At 35.2% G+C, this 20,378-nt stretch overlaps 1 protein-coding gene across 2 annotated transcripts; it reads right to left on the bottom strand.

Annotated features, from left to right (window-relative positions):
- Positions 1–8,782: 8,782 nt before the first annotated feature.
- LOC147532308 (putative magnesium transporter NIPA6) lies at positions 8,783–15,663 on the bottom strand. Of its 2 annotated transcripts, none has more exons than XR_015227558.1 (9): positions 15,133–15,644; positions 14,979–15,035; positions 14,787–14,877; positions 14,514–14,674; positions 14,287–14,414; positions 13,828–13,965; positions 11,926–12,018; positions 10,690–10,973; positions 8,783–10,639 (listed from the first exon to the last, which is right to left on the bottom strand). XR_015227558.1 is itself a non-coding variant. In XM_086647496.1 (9 exons), exons 1-9 carry the CDS (start codon positions 15,308–15,310, stop codon positions 9,272–9,274), a joined length of 1,095 nt encoding a protein of 364 aa, XP_086503622.1. In that variant the 5' UTR covers positions 15,311–15,663; the 3' UTR covers positions 8,783–9,271. The 2 variants fall into 2 exon arrangements, 1 of the variants encoding a protein (XP_086503622.1); XM_086647496.1 differs by having other exon boundaries at positions 8,783–9,402; positions 10,856–10,973; positions 15,133–15,663.
- Positions 15,664–20,378: the final 4,715 nt, after the last annotated feature.

Genomic DNA, 20,378 nt, shown 5'->3' with positions numbered 1-20,378 from the left:
AAATATTAAAGACACCTTATATCCCCTCTATTTCATCACCTCTATCCTCCACATCATCTCTCTCACCACCTTATCATCTTCTTCGATGAAGGTCGCCAACCGCCCAAATTTTTCAGCGATCTTCAAACTTAAAAAAAAACTTCTTCTTCCATCTCCTCACTTCTTCTTACTTCTTTTCTCTTCTTCTTCCTTCTTCGTACTCTTCTTTCTTCTCTGTACTTTCTCTCTCTCTAAAAATATCTCCGGCGAAGGGGTTGTAGGGTTTTACATATATCTAATACATATCTAACTAGTGTTGTTAGCGGAATCTCATACATCTAATGTTTAACATTAAGTTATCCAGGATCTATACATGAACTAACTATGAACTAGAAGGAAGAAAAATACCTTTAATCGCTTTCTCACGAACTAAATTCCGACCAGTATTCGGAAGATAAAGAGTTTCAAGTGGAGCTCCTCTACTTGAGACACCGAATTGTATAACTCGAACTCCCTTCTTTCAGTCAACTAGGACTTCTTGAAGGTTGAGATGAAGAACTGCTTCTTCTAGACTTGATAGATAGAATGGGAACTTTTTCTCTAAAATCTTCTCTCTCTAATAGTTGTGTGAAGAGAATGATTTTCTTCAGAGAAAATTCCACATCTTTTCTGAAATCATAATGGGGTTTTATATAGACATTACCTTAGTAGAGCCCCACTCAAATAAGGAATCCTAAAAGTCCCTCAGAAAAGATAAGCACAAGTTAGTGTTTAAACTAACTGGGACTCTTAATATGGGGAAAACCATAATTAGGGTTTTCCCATGGTGTGGCCGGCCAGAGTAGCCCTTAATGGGCTTACTCTGCCCGGTCCACCCCATAATAAGGTTGGTTAGGGATCTCCCCTAAAGGGAATCCCTTGTTGCCCCCTTAAAGTGGGTTTTTGCCTTTTCAGACTTCTCTTTCGAGCCCGATTCTTTCTATCTCTTAGACTGGATCATATCCATCTATATACTAGTTCTCATTAGTCTATTCTCACTGTTCAAGTTACCAATTCTTATGTGTAACCCGTTGTAGGATCCGGTCTATGTTAGCCGCGGATAACCGAAGTGATCCGACAATCGTAAGCGGCTTCTAGCTAAGCATTACGACTCCTAATTGAACCGGATTGATTGATCTTCCAATAAAGTCATCATTATCCTATGAGCCAAATCGTACGCATTGCCATCTTGGTCGAAGGATATACCTTCAGACTCCAAGGACATATATCCTTCAGTCTCCCACTTGTACTTAGAACAAGTGCAATGCTCGATTCCCATGTCTTTCATATCTCATATGATACGTCATACTTTATCCGACTTTCTTGATCGGGAGGACAAACTGTCAAATCAAATGATTAACTTTTAATCCATTTGAGCACGGCCATGCATTTCCAGTTGTCACTCCTCAAGTGGCCTAGAGATACTTTATCCTAACTCTCGTTAGGAAGACATATTCCATTCTTGTACTCCCACTCAGCTTCATGTCTATCCCGTTTCACCTGGCCTCTGTTTTTATAACCTCCTGTTACAACGCGACATTTAACAGGACCAATGCTTGACATTCCTTACATAAGATGAGTGAGTACTCATGTTTTGAGGAATCTCTTTGATTTGCTAAATGAGAGTTATGATGTTCATATCTTCAACTTCTTGAAGTACTCTCACTTGGTGGGTTCCAGTGTATCTTTATACACTCATGAAGTTTGACTTGAATTCTCTAATTCATATAGCCCAAGAAACAGTGATATCTTGTCAATCACTCATGCTAGTCTTCTTAAGTCATCGTTGTCCAATCGATGTCCTGGACTAGGGTTATTTTATATAATGGAATGCTTCCGTGTTCACTCAGCAGGGTTTCTTTCATTAGATCACGTATCTAATAAACCTGCCTGGAACTTTCCATTGTTTTTGGACTGTCGTCTAAATTCTAAACCACAATTTAGATGACGAAATAAATTTAATTTATTTCGGATAACAAGAGTTTGTAAAAGTGAGTTTCCCACGTAAACTCGTTTGCGTGCCCAGTTTTACAAGTCTCTTAGGGCAGTCTTTCATGACCCTAACTCCTTAGATTCATACATCTCCCATGTTTGATCTAAGGTGACAGTTTAGTTTTGTGGATTCAATCTACTATTCGTTTTCATTTTTCTTATTATTATTATGCTGAGGAACGCCTTCGTCAGCTTTTAGAATAATGTCAGTTTTCTTAAAATGAAACTAACACTTCCTAAGTCCTAATTGTACTTTCTTTACTAGTAGAGTTTGCAACGACTCCCACTGTGAAAAAATTCTTTTTCACCTGGTTGTCCTTTTTAAAAGATTCCTATATTTATTTTCGGAAGATTGCTTTTATGACTTTTTTTCAACTTTTACTTTCAGAGACACTTTCTTAGATACTCCAAGTATCCTAGGAACTTCTCTGTTGTTTATGGGCGACGACATCAAATACTTATGTATTTTTAGATGTGCGGGTAAACATCGATCATCTTCATAATCGATCTCATGTCTCGCGACATTAGAATTTTCCTCATGCGTGCTTTTGCTCATCAGGACTTCCAAATTATGATTTCTTGCTTAGCAGTGATCCATGAGAGATGGGTAAAATCTCTCTCTAAGAGTATTTCTAGTTAGACTTTTCAAAACCTCTTTTGAACGAGTCTTATCATCTGTTAATATATAACTCTATAGATTTCTATGTCCAATTTATTTATTTCTTTATTTATTTACCCTCGTCAGGTGTCCTATTGAGTCAGTTCCTTAACTGTTTTTCAATTCTAGTATGTCTCACATACAGGACGTGAAACTAACTTGTTTCACTCCCACTTACCCTCTTGTCAAACAAGAATCTAATCATTCTTTTCAGAAAATCAACTCTTGAATTTCTTTTATGAATGTTTAGATACAAACTCTTACTTTTGATCCTATTGACTTTCAACCCCCTTAAAGTAAGTTTTTGCCTTTTCGGACTTCTCTTTCGAGCCCAATTCTTTCTATCTCTTAGACTGGATCATATCCATCTATGTACTACTTCCCATTAGTCTATTCCCACTGTTCAAGTTACCAATCCTTATGTGTAACCCGTTGTACGATCCGGTCTATGTTAGTCGCGGATAACCGAAGTGATCTGACAATCGTAAGCGGCTTCTAGCTAAGCACTACGACTCCTAATTGAACCGGATTGATTGATCTTCCAATAAAGTCATCATTATCCTATGAGTCAAATCGTACGTATTGCCATCTTGATCGAAGGACATTCCTTCGGAAGGATATACCTTCAGACTCCAAGGACATATATCCTTCAGGGGTCCTTCGCCAGAGATATTTTGAGAGAGAGTGAAAGAGAGAAAAAAAGGGAAGAAGAAGAAAGAAGAATGAAGAAGAAAAGAGAGAAAGAAGAAGATTTTTTTAAATTTGAAGGTCACTGGAAAATTTAGTCGGTCAGCGACCTTTATCGGATAAGGTGATGGGGTAACGAGAAACTAATGTGGAGTAGAGAGGTGATGAAATGGATGAGAGAGAGGGAGAGAGATGAGGTGTCTTTAATGTTTGAACATGATTCCATTTTGACCCCCAAGTTAACTAAAAAAGTTTGAATTTGAAATTGACCCAAATTTAAAAGGGCGACAATTTTGAATCTACAAATCATTTTTATAAGAAGGAAAATTGTAGAAACAAAAGAATTAATCGTTAAAGTTAACAGATGGTGTTAACAAAAGGGAGTCGATTTTGAATTTTCGAAAAACAGGATGCAAATAAGAAGTTAGTTATAATGTAGGGGACAAAAAAGAAATAACTATAATAAATTTCGATCAAAATTATTTTTAGATGGGTAGATAGTTATGCTTTGGACAGAAGAAAGTACTACAAGAAATATTAGATTGAAGAGAAGGAGGTGAACACTGAATCAAACTATTCCTCAAATTGAAAGAATGTGCACACAATTGATAGTGTCATTGATATCTACAACGTCAAAACAACATCTGACAACACCAAATTAACTCTAATGGCATAGAAAATGTCAGTCGAAATAATTATGTTAAATAATGAACCAAAGTGCAAAAATCATAAAATGAAAAATAGAAGAAAAAAATAAGAAATAAATGTGTGACCTTTCGCCAACCTAAAAACTATATATGTGATCAGAATACAAAATATCTCTCCCCATTATATAGAAGAAAAACGACCTCATGTGAATAGACATCAGAGAAAGGAAAAGAAAGATAAGGAAGAATAACAAAGACAAGAAAAATGTTAACCAGGGACAGAGGCGGAGTCAGGGTTTGGAGTAGGGACGAGCTCAAAGTCGATGTCTAGAATAATCACCTATTACATTTAGAATTTAAAAAAAAAAACAAAATGAAAATTCTTTTTGACATTAATTAAAAATAGACACATGTGGTCATGATTCCAACAAAATTACGAAATCATTCAAATTAGACAACACCAACAAAGATATTAGGTAGTTGTCGTTGTTGGAAGTATCGTGATCTACAGGTCTTCATAGTAAGAGAAATTTTAAAATTTTGTAGAAGAAAAATTGAAGTATAGAATTTTTTTTTCTTGAAAACAACATTTTAGTGTAACTAAAATTCATATAAGGGTCCGTTTGATATGTGGGAAAGTACGTGGGTGTGAAAACCAAACTTTTCTAATGGGAAAGAGAGTGACTTTCTTTCATATATGAAAGTCCAATTCTAGGGTTTGTTTGATAACATGGGAAAATGGGGCTGAGAAAGTCGTTTTCTCAAGAAAAACGATTTTCTGCTGTTTGGTAAGACCAAAGAGCGAGAAAGTCGATTTTTCATGATGAAAAACGTTGGAAAAAAAGACCCCCAAATTTTCTCACAAAAAATGGGAAATCTCATTTCCCACTCTTGCGAAAAAAGAAACACGCTCTCTCTCATGTTTATCTCTCTCTCTCTCTCTACCTCGTCTTTTTTTCTCTCTCATACCCAATTTTTTTCTCAATCTCAAGTCTGCCTCTCACTCTCTCTCTCTCTCCCAATCTCTAGTCTTCCTCTCAATATCTGTAATGTCCATGAAAGAAGTGAAAAGGAGCTTTGAAGAATCAAGAATTATAAAAGACTTGCAGTCAATGATAATTATATAATTCAGTTAGTTAAGGAGACATTAATGATAATTTGACATAATATCAAGAACTATAAAAGACCTCTCCCTCTCAATCCTCCATGTCCTTCTTAATAGAGATTCATTAACTAACAACTGTCCATTACACCTGCTCAATGCCTGAAAACAAAACATATATATATATATATATAATGGAAAGAAGAAATCTAACTAGTTTAATCCAATTAGAATTCGATCTGTAACCAATCAAAACCGAATTAGAGAAAAAGAGAGAAATTTGTGTAGAATTCGAGTTGAAAAAAAATGAAATCCAACTTGTGCCCAAAACCCTGAAATCATTCAGTTGAACCCTAAATCCAACTTTTAAGACTTACTCTCTACCAATATGCACTCTATCGATCCGCATTTTCTCTCTCTCTCTCTCTCTCTCTTTCTTTCTTTCTCTACCTATATATCTATCGATCTGCACTTCGCCCTTTCTCTCTCTATGTTTATCTATCTGCTTTCTCTCCTTGTGGATTTGGGGTGAAAAGATGAGAATCAAGGCATAAACTATATAGGCACCACCTAAAAGCCCAACTAGTTGTCATTTTCTAAAGGCACTTTTATTTTCTTACAACCGAACCAAACAGTTTTATTTGACTTTCTCATGTGAAGGCAATTGGTTTTCTTATCCATCAGAAAAGAAATGGTTTTCTTACTCAGACTTTCTAACGTATCAAACGAACCCTAAATAGTGTTTGATGTGTGCGAAAAGAAGAATCAGCTACGGAAAGATTCTTGTTAGTTTAAAATAAAACTTGTTTTCTAAGAGAATATATATATATAAATATGCATATATGTATTCATTCAAGTATCCAAACCATCCGAAGGATACGTGATTCGAATTCGAGCAGAGAGTACGTACGAGATCTTCGATTTCCGCGGACTCTCCTTCACTTTTGAAGGAGAGTCCCCCTATTTTAGTGCTAATATATTTTTCCTTTGTTTTTACATCTTTCTTCGTCTTTTAGCTGATGAGGAAGGGGGAAAGAGGTAGTTGGGATGATGACAGTTCTTCGATCTTCAGGGGGTTCTTTTTCTTCCATTTCACCACATTGAAGATGTCTTATAGAAAGGAAATAGAGATGACCATCATAGAACAACGTTAATTTATTTTTAAATGAAGATTCGTTGATTTATTTTAAATGAAGATTCGTTCAAGAAGATAAAAGTTATGAAATAACTCAATCTTCATCTTTAAAATCAAATGTCAATGTTTCCAGTGATATTCATAATTCTCCTCCAAGAAACTTGGTGGTATTCTTGATGCAACCGTCATTCGTCTCTACTTGGTTCATCCTTCTTAGTTTAGTATAATAACGTTCACGATCTTTAGGGTCTTCTCATTCGTAATCTTTGAGATTTTTTTATTTGTGACTTTTTGGATCTTTTATATTTATAATATTGTACTCCTTTTCTTTCATGTTGTCTTTACTTTTGTAAGTTTTATATTGTAATTTACTTTAGTAAATTCATGTTGTACTCAAAAGAGTCCAAAATCTCAAACCATGTAATGTATTGGATTGAATTCCTATGAATGAACGAAAATTCTGGTTTACTTAAAAAAAAAAAAAGTATCCAAACCATACACTCCCTTAGTATTAAGTTCCTTAATAGAAAAATAAAGAGGGAAGAGGTGGAGTTGAACTTGCAACCAGCAGCCCACCACAACACTAACCTAAAATCTTACAACAGGGCCAAAATCACATCTCAAGTGAATAGACCCATAGAAGAAAAATAGGACAAAAGATAAGGAAGAAATAATAAAGACAAGAAAGATGTTAACGTGGGAAATACTCTCCATACACTTGTTTGTTGTTTCTTTAGGTTAGGCTAAAACATTGTTTAATGTTATGAACCACACAAGTATTGGAGATAAAAGAAGATACTACCTTTTTTTGAAGGACAAAAAAGAAGATACCTAATGGTCAACTAATGGATTTGATATTTACCGGGTGAACCAGCCTTATCCGTGGTACGCCACTAATCTTTACATGTGGAATGATTGTGTGCACTGATACAAAGTCTTTTTAAAGGTACATACAGGGGTGCATAAGTGCATGTAATGCTTGTACACATATCAACACTTGTTACTTGATAATAGTCATTAACCATTGATAATATTGACGTATATTCTAAAATCTTGAAAGTCTTAGCTTCACAGACTAGAATACATTGTTACTGAATTTGAGTTATTAAACATAATAATTATTATTCGTCGGATTTTAGACCTTTTTAGTATGTCGTTGAGTTTTAAGTCCCTTTCGTTCGTAGTTAAACTTAGGCAGTTATGTGATTATTACATTTTGATGTTGTACCTGTTAGAATATAGCAGTTTTGCTATTATGTAAAGTTTTTAATTATTGTAATATTCATGAATAGGGAAGTTTCCCTATTCATGAATATTACAATAATTAACAACTTTACATAATAGCAAAACTGCTATATTCTAACAGTACCAATGCTATGTAATGACTAACGTAGATCGTAGTCCATCTTCAAAAAAGAAAACGCTTATAAACCATGTGTTTACACTCCAAAACCTATTAATATGAAGATCATGTTCACACAAATTGAAATGGGTGAAAAAGATTTGCTAATCAAGAGTTAGAGAGGGAAAAAAGCCGCGAGCTTGGATTTGCCCACGAACCACACAAGCCCGATTTGTTTGCGGGCGTCCAATGTCCGAGACGAACCCTACCCGTCCGGACTGTCAAGTTTAGTCTGGCGGGCATGGGCAAAAGGCTCTAACCGGTATTCCATCCAAATCCGACAGATAAATCTGACCAGTTGATATTTTCATCATACTTAAACATTTTTTATTGTATATATGTGGTTATGATCCATTAATAACATTAGCATTTAGATTGCATATTTACATCTATATAATAATATTCATACGTTTCTTATATAAAGTTTTGTCACTCTTTCATCTCAAAGAGTTTACGACGTGAGACATTGTGATCACTACAAAATAAATTTTGTTCTCTATATTTTAATCCCACATCACTAGTGATAAAGAAAAAAATTATTGGAATTTCTTATAAAGGAGTTGAGAAAATGACTGTAATTTCTTATAAAGGAGTTGAGAAACATAAACTCTTGCTTGGGCTACTACGATTATAGGCTTTGCTCGAATGAAATCTTAATAGGCATCTTTTATAAACACTAGAACAAAAGAAAATTGTGCCCGATGTTGAATGCTCGGACCAAAAGTAAGTGATTGTGGATTGCATATCGGCCGTTCCCCACCCCTACTTGAAAAGATGTCACTTGAAGAGACTACATAGTTACAACAAAAAGCTATAGAAGAAAACTACGAGTTGATGGTGTCATAATGGGGATCTAACTCTCCTTCAAAACGGGACTTCCAAGAAAAAGGTTGCCAAAGATTTATCTACTTCATAAAATTACCTCAACAGATGGCTAAGGTTACGAAATATGTCTCTAAAACACCAGCTCTTATACCATGTGAGAGCCAATCTAGGCCTAACTCTCCTCATAACCTAGCTTGAAAGGGTACGATTGCGTGAAACTTGTCTAATTTAGAAATTCTAATGCGCACCGGCGTGTTAAATATGAGAAAATGATCTTCAAATTTAAGCACACAGTACAACAAAAGAAACTCAGTTATCAACTTCATAAATTTATAATGATCTACCTGAAATAAATAAATTTTCCTCGCCAAAAAAAAAGGTTACACAATTGTTACAATCGCCGAAGAGGAAAAAGAAAAAGACATAAATTTTACAAAAGAAAGAAAGACGGTATAACACAGTTTAACCAATACAAATAATAGAACAAACATCGAAAATGGGGGAGATAGCTGTATAAGCCCAGAGCAGAAGCTGCTGATGTGCACCGATGATGAGAAGAAAACAGGAAATACAACTCTGGACTCTGCTACTTCGAAAGAAACTGAAGAAATTGGGCTACACAAGAATTACGGGTCTCAATCTGTAACAGTGGAGCTCCTAGAGAAGCCCGAAATCATATCGACTGTTTCTCCATTTCATCTCCAAGTATTTACAACAACAACAACAACAATGCAGATCTTTCATAACCACTGCAGGGATCAAGTTCTTTAATACATGGATATTCATCATAGTATACAGTATTCCTCTATGAGAAGTAATCTTGTCGAATAATTGTAACAAAATCAGCAGACAACCCATCTTCGTTCTTTTGTTTCAATGCTTCTCCATTTTCTAGGATATGCCATGATATTTTCGGAGAAAGTGGTGCATATAAATCTGCATATATAGATATGTAATTAGATTTTCTTTGTTAACACAGTGGACGTACGACGTTATATTTGAGTCAACGTAACGAGGCGGAAACGGCAGAAGCAAATAAGGTGCTTCAGAGCTCACAAAACAGACATCATATAGGTTTTTTTTATGAGATTAAAAGGTCTTATGGTGTCATTTAAATTACAGAAGGGCATGCCTGAAATTTTGCATCTTTTCCTAGCATGCGATATTACTTTTAAGTAAACTGGCATGTGGTTGGAAAATGGGCGGTGTGGGAGTAGATGTACATTTCTATAAACCTAGATCCTAAACAATTGTGGGGCTAAACCAAACCACTGTTAGTTCAATAATCCCAAGAAACAAAGTTTAGACTTGTGGAGATGGGTGGTTGAGGTGCCACCACAATAGTATGTAACTAGATGCATGGACGGAGTCAGGATTTCAAGTCACGGGGAGTTAGCCTAATTTGGAGAGGAAGATGGTTCCGGTTAGGATCTTAATTTAGGGAAGGGTCATTTTTTCATTGAGGCACACATGTATCTCACACGATTACTTCTTCACCAAAACCCTTGGTCCGAGGGGTTCATGAATCCTCTTAATTCAATTTGCATTTTACTCAAAATATGATTCAAAATCAAGAATTTGGTATTTTAACCAGTCAGTCGCGGATGTCTAAGAGATAAGAATACCACGCGTATAACCAAATTTCAATTGAAATGAAATTTAGTAAGAGAATTTAGAAGTATATATAACTATAGAACTTCTAACAGAATGAACGTCACTTCGCCTAACAAGTGAACCAAATTGAATTTCATCAATGGGGTAAACTTAATTACCAATTAGGCTAGGGTAACATAAAAAAAGTCTACAAATTCCAGGCCTCAGCTTTAGCCAGGGCTGTGGTCTATTTGGATCTGTCCTCAACTAGATGGTGCAGATCTGACAGCTTGTACGTACATATGGGTTTTTGTTGGAACTCGAAACTTCTACACAGTACGAATTCCAATATGTCAGTTTCTTTTTTGCCAGTTATAAAAGCATGAAAAATTAATTTTCTTTTTACCATAACATTTAGTTATGGCTGGAAACTGACCTGTTTTTTTTTTTTTGAGAATGCGAATACGATCTACGTTAGTCGTTACAAGGCATTGATACATCATGAAGATGTGATGAGCACGATAACTGCCTAATTTAAACCATAATGATAGAGGCCTAAAGCCCGACTAATAAAAGAGGCCTAAAGCCCGACTAATAAAAGAGGCCTAAAGCCCGGCTAATAAAAGAGGCCTAAAGCCCGACAAAATTATTATATTATTTACTTTATATATTGGCTAAATTACATGGGATAAATCTTGATGGCAAACTGCTTCCCACCGAGACTCGATCCCACGACCTCATGGGCTTAAGAGGGGTGTCCAACCCCTGCACCAAAGGGTGGTGGACGGAAACTGACCTGTTATTGGTGGTGGATCGGGGTCTTTTGTGCTATGCAAAACTGCAGTTCCAGAAAGTACAGTGATGAAACCACATAGTTCTGATGCTATACTGCTTGCACTCTGACCAGCGTAATCCTATAAATGGATCAAAAAACTGCAAGTTATAACATGATAATACACATTCCTCTTGAAAAAAAGCATGGAAGTATGTAAATAGCGAATATTTGAGGAACATGATCTTATCCTCCTTGAAAACAAAAAAAAAAAAGACTTTTGGATTTCTCACGGTCTCGCCCTATGTCAACCACATTGAAGGAATATAATGAGGAACTGGGTATTTTCTTTAAGAGCATACTAATGGTAAGAATGATCTCGTCGTGGAGACGATCAATAAAAACAAGGAAACTCCGTAACACCACTACCAGAATCTAAATTTACAAGTCAACATTTTGAGCACTCCTTACACCAAAAACAGTCAGACATCGTGTGCAATCTAAGTTTCGAAACTAGCATGGATTAATTGATCTCAAAAAACCTAGCCTCCATTGGCAACAAAAAGTAACCATTGATGAGAATCGTCGAATATATTCTAGTAGCACTAGCAAAAGTTATTGTCAATAAAGACAAACAGCATAAATTAGTCCAATCCAACCTATATATACACAGGGTCAGGATATTAGTTCTATGGTATGGTCATCGCCTCATCGGGCACAACGATACTAGATCAAGGGCCGGCTGTGGTAAAAATGACTCTTTATCATGGAGAAAATCTAAGCAAGCATCTGCTAGTTCTGAAGCCTGCAGAGTTGGACTGCCAAATCTAAAACACCCACTTCACTGTTAGACCAAGGGATACTTCTTATTTTAATGATGTTTATGATGAGTAGACAGGTAGTTAATGATCGTAAAAGTTATCTTGGTGGATATCCATGTAGTGAAACAATTCCTACATACATAGAGGTCATGTTGGTCCAATGGAACATCACGACCCGACATGGTAAATCAGAAAGGGACCTGTAGTTAACCATTCATTGATTCATCAACTTGTAAACAAACAAGAATGCAGTATATATTATTGTAGAGATACCTTAAACATAATGGCACTAGCGAAAATTGTGAGAGATGTAAACATGGCATAATAGATAGGAGAAACAAGTGCCGTGTTGAAAGTATCCAATGCCTGGAAACAAGTCAAACCCAGTGATTAGTTAACCACACGATCTCATATCAAATTGAAAGCACGAGTTTAAAAGAAGTCAAGTACAAGATGAAAATTAAAAAGAAAAAATACAACTTGAAAAAGGAAAAAAGGATAATACATGAAGGTTATTGCTATAAGCACATTCTCAGACAAAAATAATGAATGATTACAAGAAGATGCTATAATATGAAATTGAAACACAATCTCAAAGATCTAAGTTACATTACAGATCACTGCCTTTGACATGTTCAAAGGATGAGCGGGTATGTTTCATAAATTTATTATTAGGGTCACCCAATTTAATCTTGGGATTCATTTTTTGTAAATCATGGAATGAACTTGTAAAGGAAAAGCAATGACTCCTATTTGGATATTCACTACTTTTCTTGCTTTTACCTGTATTAAATTATTGATACTATCATGATTGTGAGAAGGTAATTAGTACCAACTTTTGACCGGCATAACCACATCGGTGTCATGTTCTCTTGCATGAAAATCATCACAAGTTTCTAAGTAGGTGGAGCAAGAATTCTACGCTTATAAATAGTCACATCTTGCACGCACACACAGGTATAAGCTCCCTATAAGTGCCGCCAACCAACAAGCACCACCATACCAAAATGATTACCGCCATACTCAATACCACTATCACACCATAACCACATCGGCGTCACCTAATTCTAAACCTATGGGAATGACTTATTTATTTCTGTTACAATGCGTAGTTGGATAAAAAATGGTCCAAGAGCTGAACTGCTGAAGACTCCATCTGATAGAAAATACATACTTAGATACTATGTTACTAGCTATAGCCTGTACTAATTTCGATCCCGTTGTATAACCTTAGCATATGATAGTAGTTTACTGAGGTACTCTGAAACATGTATGCTGTAATTCATGACAAAATTTTGTGGAGTATATAGTTACCAAGTTAGAACTTACTCAACTTAGAAGTACTTATAGTTTTGGTTCCATAACACCCTTGTAATACATGGCATTAAATACATCCATGTTCAATTGGATTAGCATCTCTTTTCCAGAATCACTGGCTTGGCACTTTCTACTGCTACAGTGTTAATATAAGTTTCAGATTAACTTTACCCATTTGTTTTAGTAAAGAGTTAAGATACATTGTGAATCTAGAAGTGCATATCAAACAGAAATCAGGAACTGTGGTCATAATACAAAGATATTCAACATAGAAGTCCTAAATGCAGATGATCTTAAAACTTTTATGAGAAATACAGAAGACTTGCACTCAAGCATTTCATCCATCACATGGAGTGGATCTATTTTGACATATTGTAGCTAACTTCTCTTAAAAGGGATGCCCTTACCTAAACTCACAAAAATGAAAGTTCTCAACCAGTCATGTTATGTAATTATACTGGCTTCTATTTTGAAGGTAATTACCATTACGAACACGCATGGTAAAGTTGGATCGAACTACACTTTCTGCATTTCTTATGTACTTGAAATATTCCACCACAACAGCATATGTGTTTATGCAAGTTACTTTCAAGTTTTAGACCTTTTAAATCAATAAATCAAATACACTAATGTCTTAATCCTTCCTCAATTCTTCAAATGCCATCGACCAGGTATCATTATATATCATAATACTGGTGTTGTGTTAGTCAAATTAAACTTAGCTGACATCTCTGAGAACTTCTGCGTGTATGAAAAAAGGCAATCCAAAAAGGTCTCAACATTCTATGTTGTAATATTGTATTCCAGTCAACACCAAAACACGTCTCAAGCACAAAATAATATAAGGAGAATTGTTACCTTGTTCAGATAATTCAACTGAGTAATAATGCAGGTTACTGCAACCGTTGCAAAAACCCATGTCTGGAAGTATCCAACCTGGCTTATGCCCTCCAGTGTAAGTTTAATTGCTACACCTATCGCCTTTATACTCATAACCTGCAAGAAGAGAAAGCCTTTTTCGTGATAGTTTCCTATTTATGCGAAGAAGGTGCCACTTGATGTTTAGAATCTAACTTATTTGTAAAAAGAGCACTTAGTAATAGTTTCAATTCCCCGAAAGCAAGACTAATATCCGTTTCAAACCCTTGCAAGACGTCAGTGAAGTTTTTGTATTAGATACAGTCATTAAAATAACAATATTAATGGTTTACAAGTTAATAGTTGACATAAATTCATTTGATAACCGTTTTCATAAGAAGTTTCAAATAAATAGCTACGTTATTCATGTAATGAAGAAGTGCTATAGTAGTGACATACCGTCAACGATCCAAAAACGGAGCATATGCCAATGTAAACCATTATGTTTGTTTGACCATAACGTGGAGCACAATGCAACATCAGTATGAGAACAGTAGCTACCGCTGACACCATATACACTAGAAAAGCTGGACAAATCACATCAAATTCATTGCAATTCAAAATCTATATCAAATTAATCAAGAGAAATGAAAACAATATCACTAATCAAGTTTACATAAAATTACCTGGCTGTATAGCTAAATCCCAAATTTCTTCTACCGATTTCAGAGGATGTTCATCAGGCGCATGAAGCACAATTATCGTAGACCCAACAATGCAGAGAACACATCCCAATAAACCCATCTTCTGTAACTTCTCCTTCAGTATGAAGTGTGCTAGAACAGCACTAACCCATTTTCATGAAAGAAACACCAAAACTTATCAAACTTCTTAGAACAAGTTTTAATTTTGGAATTAAAAGAAACCCATTTCCATGAACAAAATAAGTTCAATTTTACCTAACAATAATACTCAATGCACCAAGTGGGGTAACAAGAACAGCAGGAGCAAAAATATAAGCTATAAAGTTTGCAATCTCTCCAACAATCACTGAAATAAAGTTCACAACTTTATCAATCTAAACAAAAAGTTCAAAAAATCATAACAAATAAAGAGAGAGAAACTTCAATTTTTAGAGAGAGAAGACTTACTGGTAAGCATACCAATCCACCAAAGAGGCTCCAACAAATAACCATACCCACCAGAACCTAAATTTGAAATCAAATCAAATACAAAAAAGTCAAGTGAGTTCCAAAAAGGGTTTTAGAAGAAGAAATCAGAAGAACAAGGGAAAATGAAACTTACTAGCACGAGCACCAGAATAACCAGCTCGTTTAAGACCTTTCTTCTTGATAATAAAACTTGATCCAATAAAAGCACTTGAAATTACAGCAAGAAGAAACCCTTTTAAATTATTTTCATACAAGATCGAACCTTCATTAACCGTTGAAGAAGACGAAGAAGAAGAAGTAATAATATCCATAATTGACAATTTTGATGTTCATCAATTGCTCAATTCAATTCAAAATCTTCTTCATTTAAAATAAGTGATTGGAGAGAGAAAGAAGACCCAAATTGAATTGTTGACAAATTCGGTAAAATTGAAACCCTAGATTTTGACATAAGAAAAGGCATTCGTACTGTTTCCTTCAAATAAGCCGGTACGAAAAAAAAAAATACTATTAGAATTAAAAAAAAGTCGTTTTTTAAGTTTGAAAAAAAAAACAGAAAACAAACAGGGCATAGAGATGAGAGAGAGAGGACAAGATTTTCTTCTCTCATCTCACCTGCCAGTCCAAATAAGAAGGAGACGATCCAATTGTTATTAAAAGATTTGAGTAATACTAGATACACCCCAAATGTAAACTCCATTTCTTCAACAAAAAAAAAAAAAAAAAAAATGTAAACTCCATTTAGGGCTTATTCCCATTAGCCCTCTAGTTTATGGCTAGCATCTCTTTTGGTCCTTATTTCTTGCAAGATCCGTGTTCGGCCGTTTTTTTTTCAAGAATTTTGGTACTTAAGCGTTTACTTTTTACAAGCTTAATCGTTATGCATTATCTAAAAGAAACATTTCAATGTTTTTTGCGAAACAAATCTATAGTTTTACTTTTTAGTGAATCATTGGATTGTTATGACGAAAGCAAGTAAACTAAGAAAAGCAATGAGAAATAAAGATCACATAGAACACAAGAGATTTACGTGGTTCGGTTGGTGAGACCTACTCTACAGCGACAACGGCGCGATGATTTCCACTATGATAAGCAACACAAGTTACACAAGAGATTCGCAACAATTCGACACAGATATCTCCTAGGGTTTTAGTTTATATAGCCACTAAAACCCTAATTCCACCGACCCACCGTCTCACCGACTCTCTCTTTCTAAATAAGAAATATGCATAGATACGCTAACACTAATAACCGACATAAGTTCTGCTTTGCATTCTAGCTCTGTCTCGGAGCTCAGTTCTGTTTCAGAGCCTTGCACTGTCTCGGAACCCTGCTTCACATACCAGCTTTGCCTCGGTGATCAGTAAGCGGGTTGACAGGTCGTAAACCGGGTCAGATATCAGCCCATATTCAAGACACTTTCAACACTAATCGTAATGTAAGTGAGTAGAACACTAATATCTGTCAGGCGTGGAGAGAAACATAAGTGCTCGAATTAAGGGTTGATTTGATGTCTTATAAGTCATATATTTTATAGTTTTTTTTTGTTGAAATGAAAACACTTTTAATGACGAAGAGTTACAATGTTAAATTATACTAGTAAATTAAGACTTCACTTTTATTAATTATAAGATTCATAACATGATCTTACACTATATAGCACAACCATACACAAGATGTAATAAGCTCCCTATATACCATAAAGGACATATAAGGCAACTATATATGCCATCAAGAGTACTTTTACTTTATTCACGCATGTAACATAAAATACATGAGATACTTAAAAAAAGGTTGCGGCTTTGGGGCATAAAGAACAATTTCGGGGAATAAATTTTTTAGGAAATCCGTATTTTTCTAGACATTTTCGAGGAAATATTATTTTTTAACACAAAAGTTAACTTGATCAAACATTGCCCCCTAATCTTCATCTTCTCTAGCACCATTACCACCACAACTTCCCACCACCATCATTTTGACCACCATTGCCTCCTCTTCTCTCTCTTCTCTTCTCTCACTTACTGTTACCCTCTCTCTCTCTCACTACCTTTCTCTATTGTTCTCATTATCTGTTTCTCTCTCCATCTCTCATTGTTTCTCTCTCCATCTTTCATTATTTCTTGATCGATCTCTCATTGTTTTTTTCTCTCTCACAGACACACAAACACTGTTCCAGCGAAGGTAAGTGTTCCCTTCGCCAAAATCGGACTTCGATGAGGGTTTTTGGCGAAATCCTTCGAGGATTTCATGGCCACAAAACATTTTGTGTCCATAGAACGTTTTGTGGCCCTGACCATTTCGTCGCCACAAAACGTTTTGTGGCTGCAAAACGTTTCGTGGGCATAAACTCTATGATTTCCACAACGAGATCTATACATGCCGCAAGAAAGAGAGAGAGGGAGAGAGAAAAAAAAAGGTGAGATAGAGACTGCAAGAAAGAGAGAACTGCCAGGAAAAAAACTAATCTACAGAGAGATATGTCTGCAACGAGAGAGATGAGAGTGATCTACACTGAAAGAGAGAGAGATCTAGAGTGAGAACGACAAAGAATAGTCAGTGAGAGCGAAAGAGATAGTGAGAGAGGGAGAGAACGAGAGACAAAGAGAGAGAGTGAGAGAGAGAAGATGGAGATTAGGGGGCAATGTTTGATCAAGTCAATTTTTGGATTAAAAGAATAATACGCCCTCTAAATCAATTTGTTATCAACTAATTCTTTATTCCCCAGAGATTTTTCTTTATTCCCCAAAGTCGCGGTCTTAAGAAAGTATGTCACAATTAGGAAAAATGAATCAAGTAACATATTAATATTTTCAACAAAAAAAAAAGTAACATATTAATATTTTCTTTTTTTGAAATAAACTAGAATTTCATTCATAGAAGGAATACATTCCAACAAACTACATGGTTTTGATGATTTTGACTCTTTTGAGTACAACATGGATTTATTGAAGTATATAACAAAATGAAACTTACAAAAGTATAGATAACATGAAGGAAAATGAAGTACAAGATTGCAAAAATAAAATAAAAAGACCCTAAAGGTCACACATAAAAGATCATAAAGATCACGAAGGAGACCCTAAAGGTCGTGAATTATAATACTTAATTATATGTAATCAGGATGGACCAAGTAGAGACGAATTACGGTTTCATCAAGAGCACCACCAAGTTTCTCGGAGATGAATTATTATACTTGATTTCGAAGATGAAGGTTGAGTGATTTCATAACTTTATCTTCTTGTTATTTATGTATAATCTTTCCTCCTCCATTGATATTTTCTTCTTATCATCAACATCCAGAAACCCAGATCGATGAGAAAGAGAAGGAAATTTGAATATGAAAAATACCTTCTAGTTTCTTCTCCTTCTTTTCTGTTTCCTTGAAAATCTCTCAAATCTAGAACAGAAAATTGAATCTCTACTCCAAAAATATTACTATAGATTAAAAGAAAAATATATGCATAACAATAGGAAATTCCGGAGAAGGAAACCCTCCCCCAGAATAATTGAAGATCTAGGAAACTGATTTAGAGAGAATTGAGGAGAACATATTGATATTTTAGAAAGACGTAGTAGTTCAATTTCAAACCTTACATGTTTTCTTTTTGAGAAAGTAAATGCTATTAATACAAATAAAGTTACAAAATAGTCCAGAAAAACCAATACAACGTAATGTAACTAAAATATAACTAACCTTAACCGCTATGGACTGAATATCATTCTTGGACTTTATTGGGGGAAACCCGAAGTTGCAAGGACATGAGCGTCCTTGTTGTTGAGGCGGCTTACAATACAGCAACTCCACTTGACGTTGGTTGACCCTCGATCTAAGTCCATTGATTTCGTTAATCACCCGCCACGACCCTTCGAATCCCTAGCTATTGCAGCGCACAATGCTCTCTCCTCTTTATAGGAACCATCAAAATTTATTTTTACTTCTCCTTGAGGTGGAGGACAGTAGCTAAATTCTTATGTAACAGTGTTAAAATAATGAGGAAGTGTTAGATCTGATACATACCTTAAAGCCTCTGTTGTATTCCACAAACATCTAGCAAGATCTGACTCCTTTTGTTGAAAGTGGAGACCACAACATTGTTTCCACCATTCCCACATCAGGTAAGTCATTGTATACCAATTTTTGTTTCCCATTTCACCTTGTAATAGTATGTTCTTCAATGTTTTGACCGGATCTAAATCTTGTTGTTGTAGATCTTGTATTCCTGCTCGGTGAAGCAGATCTATAAACTTTGGGCATCTTCCAAACAGGTGATGTATTGTTTCTGTTTCCTCTTGTCCACACATTAAACAATCTTGATTTATATGATGTACTTTACTACCAATATTGCTAAGGGTCGATAATCCTCCATGAATCATTTTCCAAATGAAATTTTGTAGCTTAGGATTCATCGATTTTTTCTCCTAAAATTGTTTCCAATGGAAGTTTATTGCATCTTCTTTCATGTTTGTAGGAGTTTTGATTTCAGTATAAAATGATTTTGTGGTAAATTTGCCACTTTCAGTAGGACACCAAATGAGTCTGTCACTTCGATTTTTACCAAGTAATTGGATGCTTGCTATGTTCTGAACAGTTGCGTGATCAAAATAACAAGTACAAAATGTGAAACAAAAATTGGTATACAATGTCTAACCTGATGAAAACGTTAGGATGTTATTGTCGTGATGACAATGGTATAATAACAAGTACAAAAGAATTTACAGCCCTTTCTCTCCAACAATCGTTTTCTTCTCTTACAGAGAGTTATCTAGGTTTTGTAGTTTTCCTTTGGTTTATCTTATAGATATACTATTTGATACTCCACTCAGAAATCCTAATTTTCACTAACATCCTCTCTACAAATCCTTATTTTCATTCACTGTGTGTGATTCCTTTTCCTTTCAGTTTCCTCTAATGTTATCAAAGATTAGAGTTAGTATTAGTTTCATTTATATATGTTGGAAGAAGAAATTAAAACTGAAGCGGAAAAAAAGGAATATAAGATGTGTGTAAAGATCGAGGAGGAGGAGGTGTTGGATCGAAGTCTCAGATTGCTTCGCTTGATGGTAATCGGATCAATGATGCCATAGACAAAAATTTGTGAAATCATCACCATCCACCTCAAAGGGAGCAGTTACTGACGATCTCTCGTTACTTCAACACTCTGCGGCTTTATCAAGGATGATCAATCTACTACATCGATAGAAGTCGAGAGGGATGTAAATTAGTATTTTCAATATAGTAGTATAATAAAATTTTATATTGTCGACCTTTAAGGTCTTTCCATTCTCGATTTTAAGCATCTCTTTTGTCGACCTTTAGGGTTTTTTGTCTGAGTTTGTGTCTTGTCAATTCCTTTCCCTTCATGAGACATTTTACATTAG

This window comes from Eschscholzia californica, unplaced genomic scaffold (assembly GCF_041429995.1).
Source record: "Eschscholzia californica isolate CP2 unplaced genomic scaffold, dmEscCali1.0.p SCAF_6, whole genome shotgun sequence".
NCBI classification, from domain to species: domain Eukaryota; kingdom Viridiplantae; phylum Streptophyta; class Magnoliopsida; order Ranunculales; family Papaveraceae; genus Eschscholzia; species Eschscholzia californica.
Note: the sequence above shows the minus strand (reverse complement) of the source record. Positions and strands in the feature narration are given on the sequence as shown.